Source organism: Antechinus flavipes, chromosome 5 (genome assembly GCF_016432865.1).
Source record: "Antechinus flavipes isolate AdamAnt ecotype Samford, QLD, Australia chromosome 5, AdamAnt_v2, whole genome shotgun sequence".
Lineage (NCBI taxonomy): Eukaryota > Metazoa > Chordata > Mammalia > Dasyuromorphia > Dasyuridae > Antechinus > Antechinus flavipes.
In genome coordinates, this window is record NC_067402.1 from 253,394,741 (window position 1) to 253,408,166 (window position 13,426).

A 13,426-nucleotide genomic window follows, 5' to 3' on the forward strand; every position below is an offset into this window, starting at 1 on the left:
AGGCTTTTTTTTTTCTTTCTATTAGACTGTAATTTCTATGCAAGCAGGAACTTTTATCTAAATTTCATATCTCTCCCAGCCCTAAAGCAACATTTTTTTTTTACAATAGAATATCAGCTTCTTAATAGCAGGGACTATTTCTTTTTTATTCCTAATATGCTTATTAAATTGGATCAAATATTATGATTATAAAATAAAACATTTCCATTATTTTTCATCTTATTCTTCTCTCTTTTCCATCACTTGTGAAAGTTTGAAATAACATTAATTTTACATAAATTCATTTCATTTCATTCAACTTTATAGGTCTTACCTTCCAAATAGTAGAAAATTCTCCCAAATATAATAAGTATAACCATTCTTTCCTTTCATATTTTTCTCTTTGAGGGACTTTTGTTTTAAATCAATTGAGTGAAACTATTTGTTGTTGAGTTTTAAATCAGATAATCAAATGTCTCCTTTGTAGCAAGATGAGTGAAATCGTGATATCATTTAACATGGATTTAAAATTATACTCTTCCAGCTTTAGGTGCAATGAAACTTCATTAATTCAGACATTAGTAATTCATAATTTCTGTTCATTCATCCTGGGAGAGTACAATGTTGTGACCCTCAGTTTATCAATAAAGTGTTTATTAAATTAAGCAATAGTTTAAAATAGAGTTAAGGGGTCTCTGTAATAATAAATTCTGATGGCATTTATTTATATGTAAATTAATTCTGCTAATTATAAATGAGTCACTGATTCAGTAAAATTGGCTCAGATGAACCATTAGTTTATATTTAAGTCATAAAATAACATTTTAAAAATGCCCTATATAAATTTTACCTATGCTAATTCCAACTGGCCTCTCCAAGCTAAGTAAATAAGTATCTGGTGGCTATTGACAATGGTTTACTCTGGGTGCCCTGGAGTGTTGGTGACCAGTACCATTGCCAAAATACACAGTAAAGTCTTATCTTTGATCCTGCACTCCTTATATTGCCTCCTTGTTGGCCTGCTTCTGATTAAACTCTGATTATTCTTAAGTTCTTCTGATTTATTACTGCCTCATGTTCAAAAACACTCCCATGCCTAATGGATAAGCTTTTATAGACCTCAACCAATCTCTCTATTGGCTCTTGAAAAGTACCATAGTTCCCTATTCCACCTTCTAATGTGGAAGGTCCCTAAATTCCATTTCCAACAGACCCCACTTTAGGATGGGATAAAGGACAAAACAGAACCTATTCTAAATTAAACATTTTGCAAAATGCTATGGGAAAAATCTACCCAGAGAAGAATATGTCAGAATATAGTCACATGCTAAACTGTAGAACAGTTTATGGCAGAACAGAGCTGCCATTGATAATAGAAATTCGAAGAGGGGATGTAGATTATTGTGGACTAGAGTGTTCACAAATGGGTTTGTATAGGAGGTGAGACTTAAGCTGTGATTAGTGAGGGTTATGTTAAAAGTTTGCTTGGAACACAACAACAACAACAAAAAAGTCTATACCACTGAAAGATAAAAATTCTAAGTTCTAGAATATGAGTATGTGAAAATTCACTAATTAAAAAGATCTACATGTGAAATAGTAGACACATTTTCAAATGGAAAAAAATTTAGGACCTTTTAAATTACCTAAATTCCTTCTTAGATTAGAAAGTGATGCCAGTCAAAATTTTTGATTGAATTAAAAACAAACAAACAAGAACAACAACAACAACAACAACAACAACAAAAACAACTTCAAAAAATAACTAATTCAGGACATAAAGATAGGTGGTTAAATACTGTACATTTGTAATAATAATACCAAAGTTAACTGTTACAATTAAAGAATATTGTGTTTTGGTGACCTGAATTATCTCATTAACAAAATGTCTGATGCTACAAAAATGCATTGCAGTTGTAAATGGCAATTAGTGCCAGTTTTCTAAAATCTCACAAAATGTTCATAGTCACCTAGCAAAGATTCCCATCATTTTTCATTCCTCTTTGAGGAGAGAAAGTTAGAACTCCTGTTTATTCATTTTTTTCTCTAAACCAAAGAAAAAGATAATTTTGCAAACTCTGTGTTAATTAGTTCAAGGTTAATACCATCATTTTTGCCACATTTATATATTGAGTTGCAGTTCGTAAATAGCCTAATATTATAAAAACAGATTTATTTTAACTGATACTCTTTATACTTATGTGGATACCAATCAATTTCTTACATGATTTGTTACCTATTAGTTACAAAGGTGGGATGCAACCATCAAATCCCCAAATTTTAGGGTTCAAAGAGACTTGAGAATCCATCCAGCCTAACCTATACACATGCAGAAATCCTCTCTCTAAAATCAATATGTGGTCATCTGGCATCTGCTTGAAGACCCCCAATTTGAGGTTTTCTTAACAAAGATCTTGGAGTGGTTGTATATTTCCGTCTCTAGCTTATATTGACAATGAAAAAAGCTAAAGCAGACAGGAAGTAGTAGTTCAGTAGTCTGATCTACTATATCAGACACATAGTAGATACTTAATAAATGTTTGCTGCCTGAGCAAAATAAATAGGCAAAGATGGAACATGGAATATGTTAAGGAGAACAGAAAGGTAGACTGGAGCTAGTTATGGTTAAATTTTGCTTTAAAGAAATTATTTTAGCAACTATGTAGGATGAATTGGAGACTTGCTTAAGGTAACACAGCAACTAAGGCAAACAGATCTTAGGCTCACACAATTAGGATATGTTTGAGGTTAGATTTGGACTCAGGAAGAGAAATCTTCCTGACTCCAGACACAGTGCACCATCCACTGTGCCACTTAGCTGCCTCATATAATGTACACAATTCTTAAAATAATTCTGCAAGCTCCTAATATCTATTTCTGCTATACAATGGCCTAATATAGACAGAGAAGCATGAAAAGAGATAATCAAAATTTTCTTGATTAAAAATTGTTGAGTTGGTTGATTTGATTAAAATTTTTTCCATATGACCTCACTATCAAAAATTGCCATTAATTAATTAATTACAATTACTTAATTGCAATTATTTTACACAGGTCCCCATGGCAAAAAGTGATAGAATTTTAAAAATCAAATGTTAAAAATGTCCGGTTAAAGAATAAATAATATTAGAGTAGAATATGTAATTTGGAAATGACTCTTGCTAGAGAGGACAGTCTTTGAGAACTCAAATGGAAATATATGATTTAGGGCAAGGGAGATAATTAACAGGAAAGCTACATTAAAAAGGAAATCATTGCTTGTTAAAATGTTAATGGACTCAAAAACTCCAACCAAGTCACTTAAACTGTTTGAGTCTCAATCAACTCCTTCGGACTTTTCTTCTGTCATCCAAGAATGCAGCTTGTCTTGGTGAAGGGAGTTTCCTACACTGATGAAGTCACAATCCTTCATACATTCAAGTAAGTTTAGAAGTGTGACCAATATCTTGCCATGTCCTTCAAATCCAAAATGTTTTAGCCCAAAGGAGACTCGAGTACATATGTCAATTTTGAGTATATATATATGTATATGTGTGTGTGTGTGTGTATGTGATATAATTCTCTTTGAGAAGAAAAAAATCTCCATATTCAATTTAATTCCACAGACATTGATATAACATTTGCTCAGATATATATATATATATATATATATATATATATGTATATATATATATATATATATATATATATATATATGTATGTATATATATGTATATATATTAACACAATGATGTGCAGATCATATGAATGCATAAAGATTGGAGATAGAATGTCAAGTTCATGGTACAGTTGTACAGTGCTGGAACACCGAATGAATGACAGGAAATCTTTGCAATGTCTGGAAAGGTGGGTAGGAGCCAGATTTTTGAGGGCTAGACTAAAGAGTTTGAACTTTGTCCCAAAGTCAGTAAAGAACCATTGAAGGGGAATGACATGATTAAACATAAAGCTTAATAAAAATTATTTTGATATCATCATGAAAGTTGGGTTAGAAAAGGAGAAGCCTGGAGTCGAAGAGAACAGTTTAACAGACTATTACAATGATTCATGTGAGAGATTAAAAAGGCCTGGCTCAGGTTGGTTGCTCTCTGAGTGGAGAAAAAAATACATAAATGAAGAATTTCATGAAGATGAAGTATTGCATCCTACTGAGAAAGGGGATTATAACACATAAACATTAAACATGTACTTGGAACTTTGAGGAGAGAGAACTGACCATGAAGGAAATCAGGAAAAGCTACTTTGAAGATATGATGGTACAAAAGCTGAGCCTACAAGGAAGCTAGGGAATCTAAGACACAAAAGTGGATATATTTCAATCATGGTAGCCTGTGCAAAGCCACGTATAGATATAATGAGGTAGAAATCCACTGGACTGAAAGCTTTCGAGGGCAGGAAACATGTTTATTTTCTTATTTTGTGCTTAACACAATATCAGACACATAGTAGATACTTAATAAATGTTTGCTGCCTGAGCAAAATTAATAGGAAAGATGGAGCATAGAATATGTTAAGGAGAATAGAAAGGTAGACTGGAGCTAGTTGTGATCAAATTTTGCTTTAAAGAAATTATTTTAGCAACTATGTAGGATGAATTGGAGAAAAAAAAGACTAAAGCTGAGAATCCAATGAGGAAACTATTGGAAGAGTCCATTGAAGGATAAACTGGGCCTAAATAAATGCCCATTGTGATGGAAGAGGAATAGACAGATTTGAAAGAAACTGAATTGGCAACTGATTGGGTGTGAATCTACTTGACAAAAAAGAAAGAATGCTGGATTTAGAGTCAGGAAAAGCTAAATAATAATACACACATATTTATATTTACAAAGTTATTTGTGAACTTTTAAGCTTATACAAATTATCATCTATTATGTGAGCAATGATAGAGAAAACAATGTTGGAGTGGATTCTCAGGTTCTGAACCTGGGTAACTGTAGAAATCATGATGCCTTCTTCTGAAAGAGGTATTTAGAGAAGAGGCTGGTTTAGGGAAGTATTCCATTTGGAGCATGATGAATTTGAGATTTCTATGAAACATTCAGTTAGAGATGTCCAGCTTGTAGCTGGTGGTGTGAGACTGGACAAGTGAAAAAAAGGGATGGCAATAGTAATAATTATTACACTCATAAAAAATTAAGTCACAAAGAGAAAGAAATAACAAGCATATATATATATATATATATATGTGTGTGTGTGTGTATATGTATATACACACACACACACATATATATATATATATATATATATATGTATATAGCAACAAAAATAAAGGTGTTTTTAAAATTTGCCAAACCCCCCAAAAAATCAGTTTTAATTGCAAACACATAGACAATAATGTTCATCACGGAGAAACCTAGTAAAGTCTATTTGTCAAAAAGTACCCATTCTGGAACCAAGAAGTAACTAAAAGCAACATATTGGCAAAATATGTCATCAGAAATTTGAGTACCTACATGGTAAGATTTTATATTCTCTATAAATCTTTTTTCCCTCAATAGAATTTTATTTATCAAAATATATTTAAAGATAGTTTTCAACATTCATTTTTGTAAGATTTTTGTATGCCAAATTTTCCCCTCCCTTACTTCTTCTCTCCCCAGGACATCAAGCAATCTGATATTCTATATGATATCTTAACTTTTGTGGTCACTGCAAATATTTTTAGCATTATTCTCTCTTCCCCCCCTGGTAAGCAATAAGAAAAAAAAAATTGTCCATAAGTAGTTAAACAACATGTCATTAACATTTTTATAAGAAATCAGAAAAATTTGAGGAATTCAATTAAATATACTTGATTTTTAGAAAAAAAATTACAAAATTAAGAAATATGAAACTTTTTATTAAATCACAAATTTCCTAATGTTTTAAAGCTTCCTACTATAATTTCAAAGGCAATTAGTAAGACTCACACTTCTGTTTTATATCAACAAACATCAAGTCAAATTAATAAAAAGCTTATTAAATGCCCACCACATACAGTGCTATGCTTGGGGCTGGAGAGAAAAAACAAAATCTAATTGTGTATTTTGTAGCAGACATCATGAAAATTGAAATTTCACTTCTATATAAAATAATGAAAACAAGTAAAAACAAATAAAATCCCAAGATAATGTATATAATATTTGAATCATCCATATGTTTTATGGAAAAGATCAGGATGATTTTAATACAGAAAGGAGCAGCATAAAAATAACTATTCTTTTCCTCACCAGCTCTACCTCACCTCAGTCCTGAACCTAACTCATTCACAGAGTTTAAATTGATGTAAACGCTTTGCTGCTAAAGATTCGTTCTGGTCACTTTCATTAAAATGTTGAATTTCTTCTCCATGCTTTACTTATGCTCTATCTGCTGTTAAGTAATACAATATGGGAAGGACTTTGAAATAAATTATATCTCCAGACACACAACATTGGATATATCAATGAAAATCCTATGACGTATTACTATACATCATGAAATTTCTATCATGACCTGCTTAACCAAGTTTTTTTTTTTTTTTATACATACCAGGAGTTTCATTCAAAGCATTTTACATATTAAATTACTTATCAAAACACAGCATATGTAGACCTTGACATTTGTTAAAGAACCAGGGATTTAACCAAAAAAAGACCAGAACAAATCTTTAGCAGAAAACATATTAAACAGCAAAGAAGTGGCTGCTTCAAAATGAGAGCATTTTAACTTAAACTTCAAGACTTGCTTTCAGCACATATTTAAAAGATTGGTTGGTTGATCTGTATGATCACCTGAAAATATGCTTCAGAAGATTGTTGAAGATTCATATGGCCTGACAATAGTCTTTGAGAGAATGAAAAAAAGTACTTTAGCAATTTTGTTCCAAGAGGCTATCAGAAAAGATACCTTTCACATCAAATTGTTTTCTTAGTTTGAGTCCCTTACTATTTTATTCTTGGGTAGATAAATAATGTTAGCATGATTATACATTGACTGTGCTAAATTGCTCCTTTATACATTTTTTTTCCAATTTGAGAGGTAATCATTGAACATAGTAATGGCTTCACATAATTCTGTTGTTTTTATACCACAATTTTTTTCTGTATCTATTAATTTGAAGTATTTCTATAATAACAAAAATATGTCACAGAACACAATGCGAGAAGATGTTTTATTGATGACTGGTCAAATTGTTTATCTACAAATAGAAAAATAGTAACACTATGGGATTTTTTAATCACACACACACAAAATACTCTTTCAAAAATACTCTTTTTGTTCATTCTGATCTTAAATGTCATGTGGATTGCTAATTTTCCTTAAACATTTCCATTCTAGCAAAAACATATTTAGAGACTGTTATGAACAAGCAAGCCTGTAATATCACATAATAGTTGTTTTTAGGCATAATTGTTGATATTAGCAGAAGGAGTTATAACTTGCTATGAAAAGATTACAGATTGTCACTTAAATATAGGGTCACATTGTACAGGAGGGACACAATGACTTGAAGATTCAATTGAAAGACAAAATATAACAAAGAGATCCGATCCATGTTAGGAAATTTTGTTTAAATGGAATTTGTTAGAAATGGAAATTCTTTGGTAAAAATCAAGAGATGTTTACAAGACTGAGGGGGCAGTTTACTAAATATAAAATGTCCCCCAACAAATTGAAATTAATTTACCCTGAAAATTATTATTTCCAAATATAAATGATTTAATGTTATAAATATACACAAAACATTTTGTCTTCTTTTTATCACAGTCAAAAAGCTTTATTAATTAATGAATGTATTAATATTTTTTCTATGACCTTAAAGCATGATGACATATCAGTCAAAACATGGATAAGCTTAAAGCATTCATTCCTATTTTTTTATAGAAGTAGGTATTTTTAAATGATATAGAACATGTAATGTAATTATGACAAACTCAATCATCATCCTAGAAGACAGAACAAGTGGAAACAAACAAAAACTGTTGCTTAATTAAAGAAAAAACCTGATCATTGTATTAATAAACAAATTCATCATTCTTTCTTCTTTGTAAGGTAAAAAAAAATATGCCAAAACCTTGGATATTTCTGAGGGAATTTTTTAAATTAACTATTTCAGTTGTTAACTAAAATCTTTTTTTGGATACTAAATGATATCGCAATAGATTTTTTTTTGGTGAAACAATCGTATCTTGTTACTCCTTTTCTCAAAAACAAAACAAATTTTCAAAACTCAAAATAATAAAGAAGTATGAAAAAATGTATGGTAATCTATTAATGAAAAAATTATTTATTGAATCATTAAATGGAATAATATGGCTGTCTGATGGATTGTTAAGTGAGTCTGCTCAAGTACTAACTAAATGACCTCTTGTCCTGAGTGGAAGAACTATGTTGGATAGGGGTTAGAATCAATGATCTCTAAGACCCTCTTGGGCCTTTAGAACGTATGCCTTCGTGCAGGATGCCCAATTTTATGCTAAGAGTAAGAAAAATTCTTTTGGAAATTCTCTTAACTTTTCTTGACCATTTGTTTATCTTGAAAATAATGACATTGATTTTATTCTCATTGACATTGCAGTTGCCTGAAGTGGTTAATGCAATTTCTCAAAAGGCCTAACTGATTTTTCTAAGGAGCAGATTTACAGTAGATGAATCTGACATACTCCTGTAAAAACCAAATTCAGTCATCACCTCAGTTTATAAGTCTCTTTCCTGAGATTTTTGACATGAGTTCCAATTGTAAACTCATCAAAACTCATTTTAGATGCAGATCTATTTCTAACAGAATGAGTCACCTTAAGCATTTAACCTCACTATGCATTGCTCATTCTTTTTCTCTAAAATAACAAATTTTATTCTGACACCCTTTCAGGAATGTAGTGGTAGCAAGTCAAATAGTATGCCTGAGCCTGGGGTCCAAAAGTATAATCTTAAAATCCACTCAACTTTGAGGAGTTCATGTGCTCTTTTTAAATGCCTTAGAGTAAATATTAGTTTGTGACTGACCAAATCATAGCAACATAGATAAGGAGATTATGAATGAGTGGTTAAATGACCTGTCCAAGGTTCCACATGGAGTAGGTGTTAGAATCACTATACTGCCCCCTAGTAGGACTCAAACTCGAGTAAATTCCTCAGAATTTTTTAAAGAACATTGAAGCAGAAAAAGATGTTCACAGATTATATTAATCACCTTTTATGTCAAATTTAAATTTAGAGAATGATTCCTCCTAAGTGTCTTAAAGTTTATGAACTTTTTTTAGCCACTTGCTTAATTAAAATATCCCTAACTATATATTGGTAATTAAATATTAATACCCCAAACTCATAAACTGTTATTCAGAAAAGGACTATAGAAAGTCAAATAATTTCACCCAATGCCATTATGAAGTTGTTCTATATACATAAATTAACATGATAAGTGATGGTTTATCATATCATCAATTATGGTCAATAGCCTCTTGCTAACCTAATGTTGTGTTCAATAGCACATTGTCAAGAAAGGCTTTATTGGGTCCAAGATATGATATCCACATGTGTACAAGTTAACATAAAATATGTCATGACCTGCTTCCAAGCTGCTAAACAACATCTTTAAAACTACCTCTCCTTTTTATTCTGTCTTCAAATTCACAATCAGAAAGCAAAATAAATCTTCTGCTTATCAGGCTAAGGTAGACTGGATGTTGTTGTCCTTCCACCTAACTCCTTTGTAACAGTTTTTATTTGTTTCCTCTTTTTCTGTCTTCTAAGATGATGAAAAACAAGATTTTAAAAATACAGTTTTTAAAAGTTCCTAATATATTAAGGATATGTAAGAATAATAGATTACTTTTCCAGAGTAAAGAGGACATGACCTCTTTCGATCCTGATCTCATAAATCTTATTTTTCATCTCTAGTCATTGTTGTTGCTGTTTGCAAGATTTTCTCCAATTTACTCAAATCCATACACAAACTAACAATGATATGCCATTCAGGAAAAATTGAAAGCATTTATTTATTTCATAAATGTCCAATCATCAGTGTGTTTTCATTTATTAAAAAAAGGATAAAAGCTAGGAAACAATTATATATAATGATTACATTTTCAAGTAACTGTATTTTTCAAGTAAAATGGGCATAAAAAAATCCTATCAAGTCTTCAGTAAATAATTAACTTCCAAAATACCAAAAAGATGTTTCTAATAAATGAAAAATGTCAGTGACCCCAAGTACATACTGTTGACTTAATCATGTTTATTATTGTTTTTTCAAACCAATTTTACTTGGATCATATTAAGTGAAGGTTTATATTTAATGCTATTATTTTTGCCTTTCAGTTAAAGTAATAGCTGTTCCAGGGAGAAGAAATACTAAGAAACAATGGGTATCACATCGAGACTATCCAGTGCAGTTCGGCGATGGATGGGAAAGTGGGAAATGGAAGGCGAAAACTTTCAACTAATCTTTCAAACTTCAACATGCAAAACATATGGCGAGCTGTTTCTTTTCAAGAGGTCTGTGAATATCTGGTTATATGTTACCAATTGGATACAAAGTTTTAGAGTACTGCATTTAATTTGTTTTACTATACATGTTTTCCAATTTAGCTTTCTGGTTGAGTTATCTTACTCCCCATCAGTAAAATACAGTTTTTGCAATGGTTCCTATGCTCATGTGGTATGGTTTCCAGAAAATTTTAACCCTTGATATGATTGTAAGGAGGAATTTGTAAAAAAACAAATAAACAAAAAAACTTTAGTTTTAAAAGTATTTTATGATTCCTAAGTTCAAGATAAAATTTTTGTTAGCAATAGTGATAAATCTATTAATAACATTTTTGGGAAGTTTGACATCATGATTATGTTATTATCATTGATACTATACTTATTGTATTGTGTTATTAGGAAGTCACATTCTGTCTTAACAGGTTTTAAATCTTATAATTGATATTATTGAACTAGAGAGGGAGAATGTCATTTTCATAGGTAATTTAATTCATGTAAATGTTTTTCTGATTGTTAAATTTATCAAAATACAGTTTATTTTAGAGATGGCCTTTCAAATTAAATTGAACTTGATAAAATAAAACAAATTGTATATTTTAACAGTACTACTATTTGAACATGTGCACATTTATTATTCTGACATATGAAAGTACATGTGAATCTAATAAGTGATTACTATTCTGACTCAGAAAATTGTTATAAATTTATATTTTCATAAAATTATCCTCCTAAATAACCAGTTCTTTAAAGTCCTTTCAAACTCCAAGCATCATTTTATGTTTCATATTTTCTCAAAGCTACAGATGTCCAGTCTTCCTAACTTTCTAGTAAAGTTGAGTGACAACCTAGTAAATTAAATACGCAAAATCTTGTAGTTACCTTTAATGGGCTTTCAATGCTATTGCTCCCTTGAGTCCAGAGCTGTTTTCACAAAGCAACATTCCTTGAGTTTTCAGTGACTTTCCATTTAAATTTTAGTTGAATAATAGGATCCAGTCAACTTTCCTTTTAGTTTTTTCCCTTTTTGAAAGCTTTCAGCTGGAGAAAAGAAATGTCTAAACTTAGCTAGGATGCATTTCTTGATCACTCCTCTCCCTTTGGGTCCCCATCATTATTATCATCACTACTATTTTTCTGGACTTTATTCGCATTAAAACCTGTAAATCTCTTTAAACTCTGATTGAACTAGAAAAGTCAATGAGCCTTGAGATGTCAGTCAATAAAGCAAACATAGATTCATATGTTGTGGCCTAGAAATTGAGTTTAGAAACATAAACTCCATGTGCAATTGTTTTGTGCAACAGTCCATTACATTATTGTCTTTTCACTAACAGCTTCCACGTAGCAATATAATATGATTGGAAATATTTTGTTGAATCTCAACTTATTTTGAAAATGGTAGAAAACCACATTAAAGTTGGTATTGATATTTTTATGGTTCACATACTAAAATCAGTGAAGTGGAAAGTCCTAATTAGTTTGTTTAGTTAGGTCCTTATTATTAAATTGTCTCTGTGCCTAAAATTGACTTACTAGCATGGACTCTTATTTAACAACTAGTTTGATTGTTTTATGGAATTAAATTATAAAAGTAATGACAGTACTGACACTACCATTTTTAGGTAATGGGTGACAATGATGATGATTATGAAAACATGATGATGATGATGATATTTCCTTTATTTGCCTAGTATCAAATAAGAATATAATTCCATATTGATAGTATATCAGAATAGTATTATTTTGAATATTGATGTTTTTCATTGTTTTCTTTTTGTTTATGAAGATTCAACATAATCTTAGGTCTTTAGAATTGAATAAATATATTAAAGAGCTCAAATTAAGTGATACTCTTTCTCTTGTTAATCAGATTTCTGTTAATTCAAATAATAAATTTAAGTGAATTCAAAATCGATGTAATCACAGCGTCCAACTAGTGATGATTAGTGAATTAAATGGTTTTCTGGAAAAGAGTCTGACTCTAATCTTTTTCTGCTCAACATTATTATCAGTGACTCTGGATGACAAAGTAGATGACATACTTATCAAATTTGTAGATGATAGCTAACACATTATATGACAGAACTGAAGTCCAAAATTACCTCAGCAGATCAGAACAATTGATCAAGTATAATAATAATATACTTGAGATAGACAATTATAAAGTCTTAAACTTGATTTTAAAAATTAATATAGATACTAAACAGGGAATATTTGACTAGACCTTTGTTCATGTGAAAAAGATCTAGAGTTTTTCATATGACTCAAAAGTAAAAATTGAAAGCCAAAAAAGCTCACAGGTTCTTAAGCTGAAATAATATCAGAATTCTACGCAGAGTTGTCAAGGTACTAGTCCTGCTATTCACAAATTTGATCAAACCACAACTATGGCATTTTTGCCAGTTCTATGCATACATATTAGAAAAAACATTGACCAGCTGGAATCTATCCTAAGAAGGATTGCTGTTGTGAAAAGGGAATTGGAAACTATATTATAAGAAGATCAAGTTAAAGGATTGTCTATGATAAATTTGAAAAGAAAAAATGTAAGGTTCTCAAAAAAATCACGAATCTAAAGTTGAGAGGGACCTCAATTGCTTTTTAATTCAAACTCATTGTTTTAGGGATGAAAAAATTTAAGGACTGGGAGATTATTTAACTTGCCCAAAATTACCCAAGGAATAAATGCTATGGGATTTGAATCCAGCCCTTTTGGCTTCAGAGACAGTGATCTTTCCACTTTCCATTAGATTATGAATAAAAGCTGGAAGGAAGCATTTGAATGATCATTGTGGAAGAGGGATTAGACATGTTTTACTTGGCCTCTAAAGACAGAACAAGGTAGAAATCAGAGAGCAATGGGTTTCATTTTATCTTAAGGAAGAATTTTCTAACAATTTAAATGATCTCAAAGTAGAATGGGCAGTGTCAGGAGATGATGAAGTCCTCAGAGCTGAATTTTTCAAGTGTTATTGAAAAATTTGAGAAATAAAAG

At 30.7% G+C, this 13,426-nt stretch overlaps 1 protein-coding gene across 7 annotated transcripts in view; it reads left to right on the top strand.

Moving 5' to 3' along the window:
* LRRIQ1 (leucine rich repeats and IQ motif containing 1) overlaps nucleotides 1-12,402 on the top strand; it is a 323,563-nt gene extending 311,161 nt beyond the window's left edge. For all 7 annotated transcript variants that reach the window (XM_051963292.1, XM_051963295.1, XM_051963293.1 and 4 more), the window contains one exon: nucleotides 10,264-12,402. In XM_051963292.1, coding sequence (XP_051819252.1) covers nucleotides 10,264-10,388 — 125 coding nt within the window. In that variant the 3' untranslated portion in view covers nucleotides 10,389-12,402. The remainder of the gene's footprint in view (nucleotides 1-10,263) is intronic.
* The last annotated feature ends 1,024 nt before the right edge of the window (nucleotides 12,403-13,426 follow it).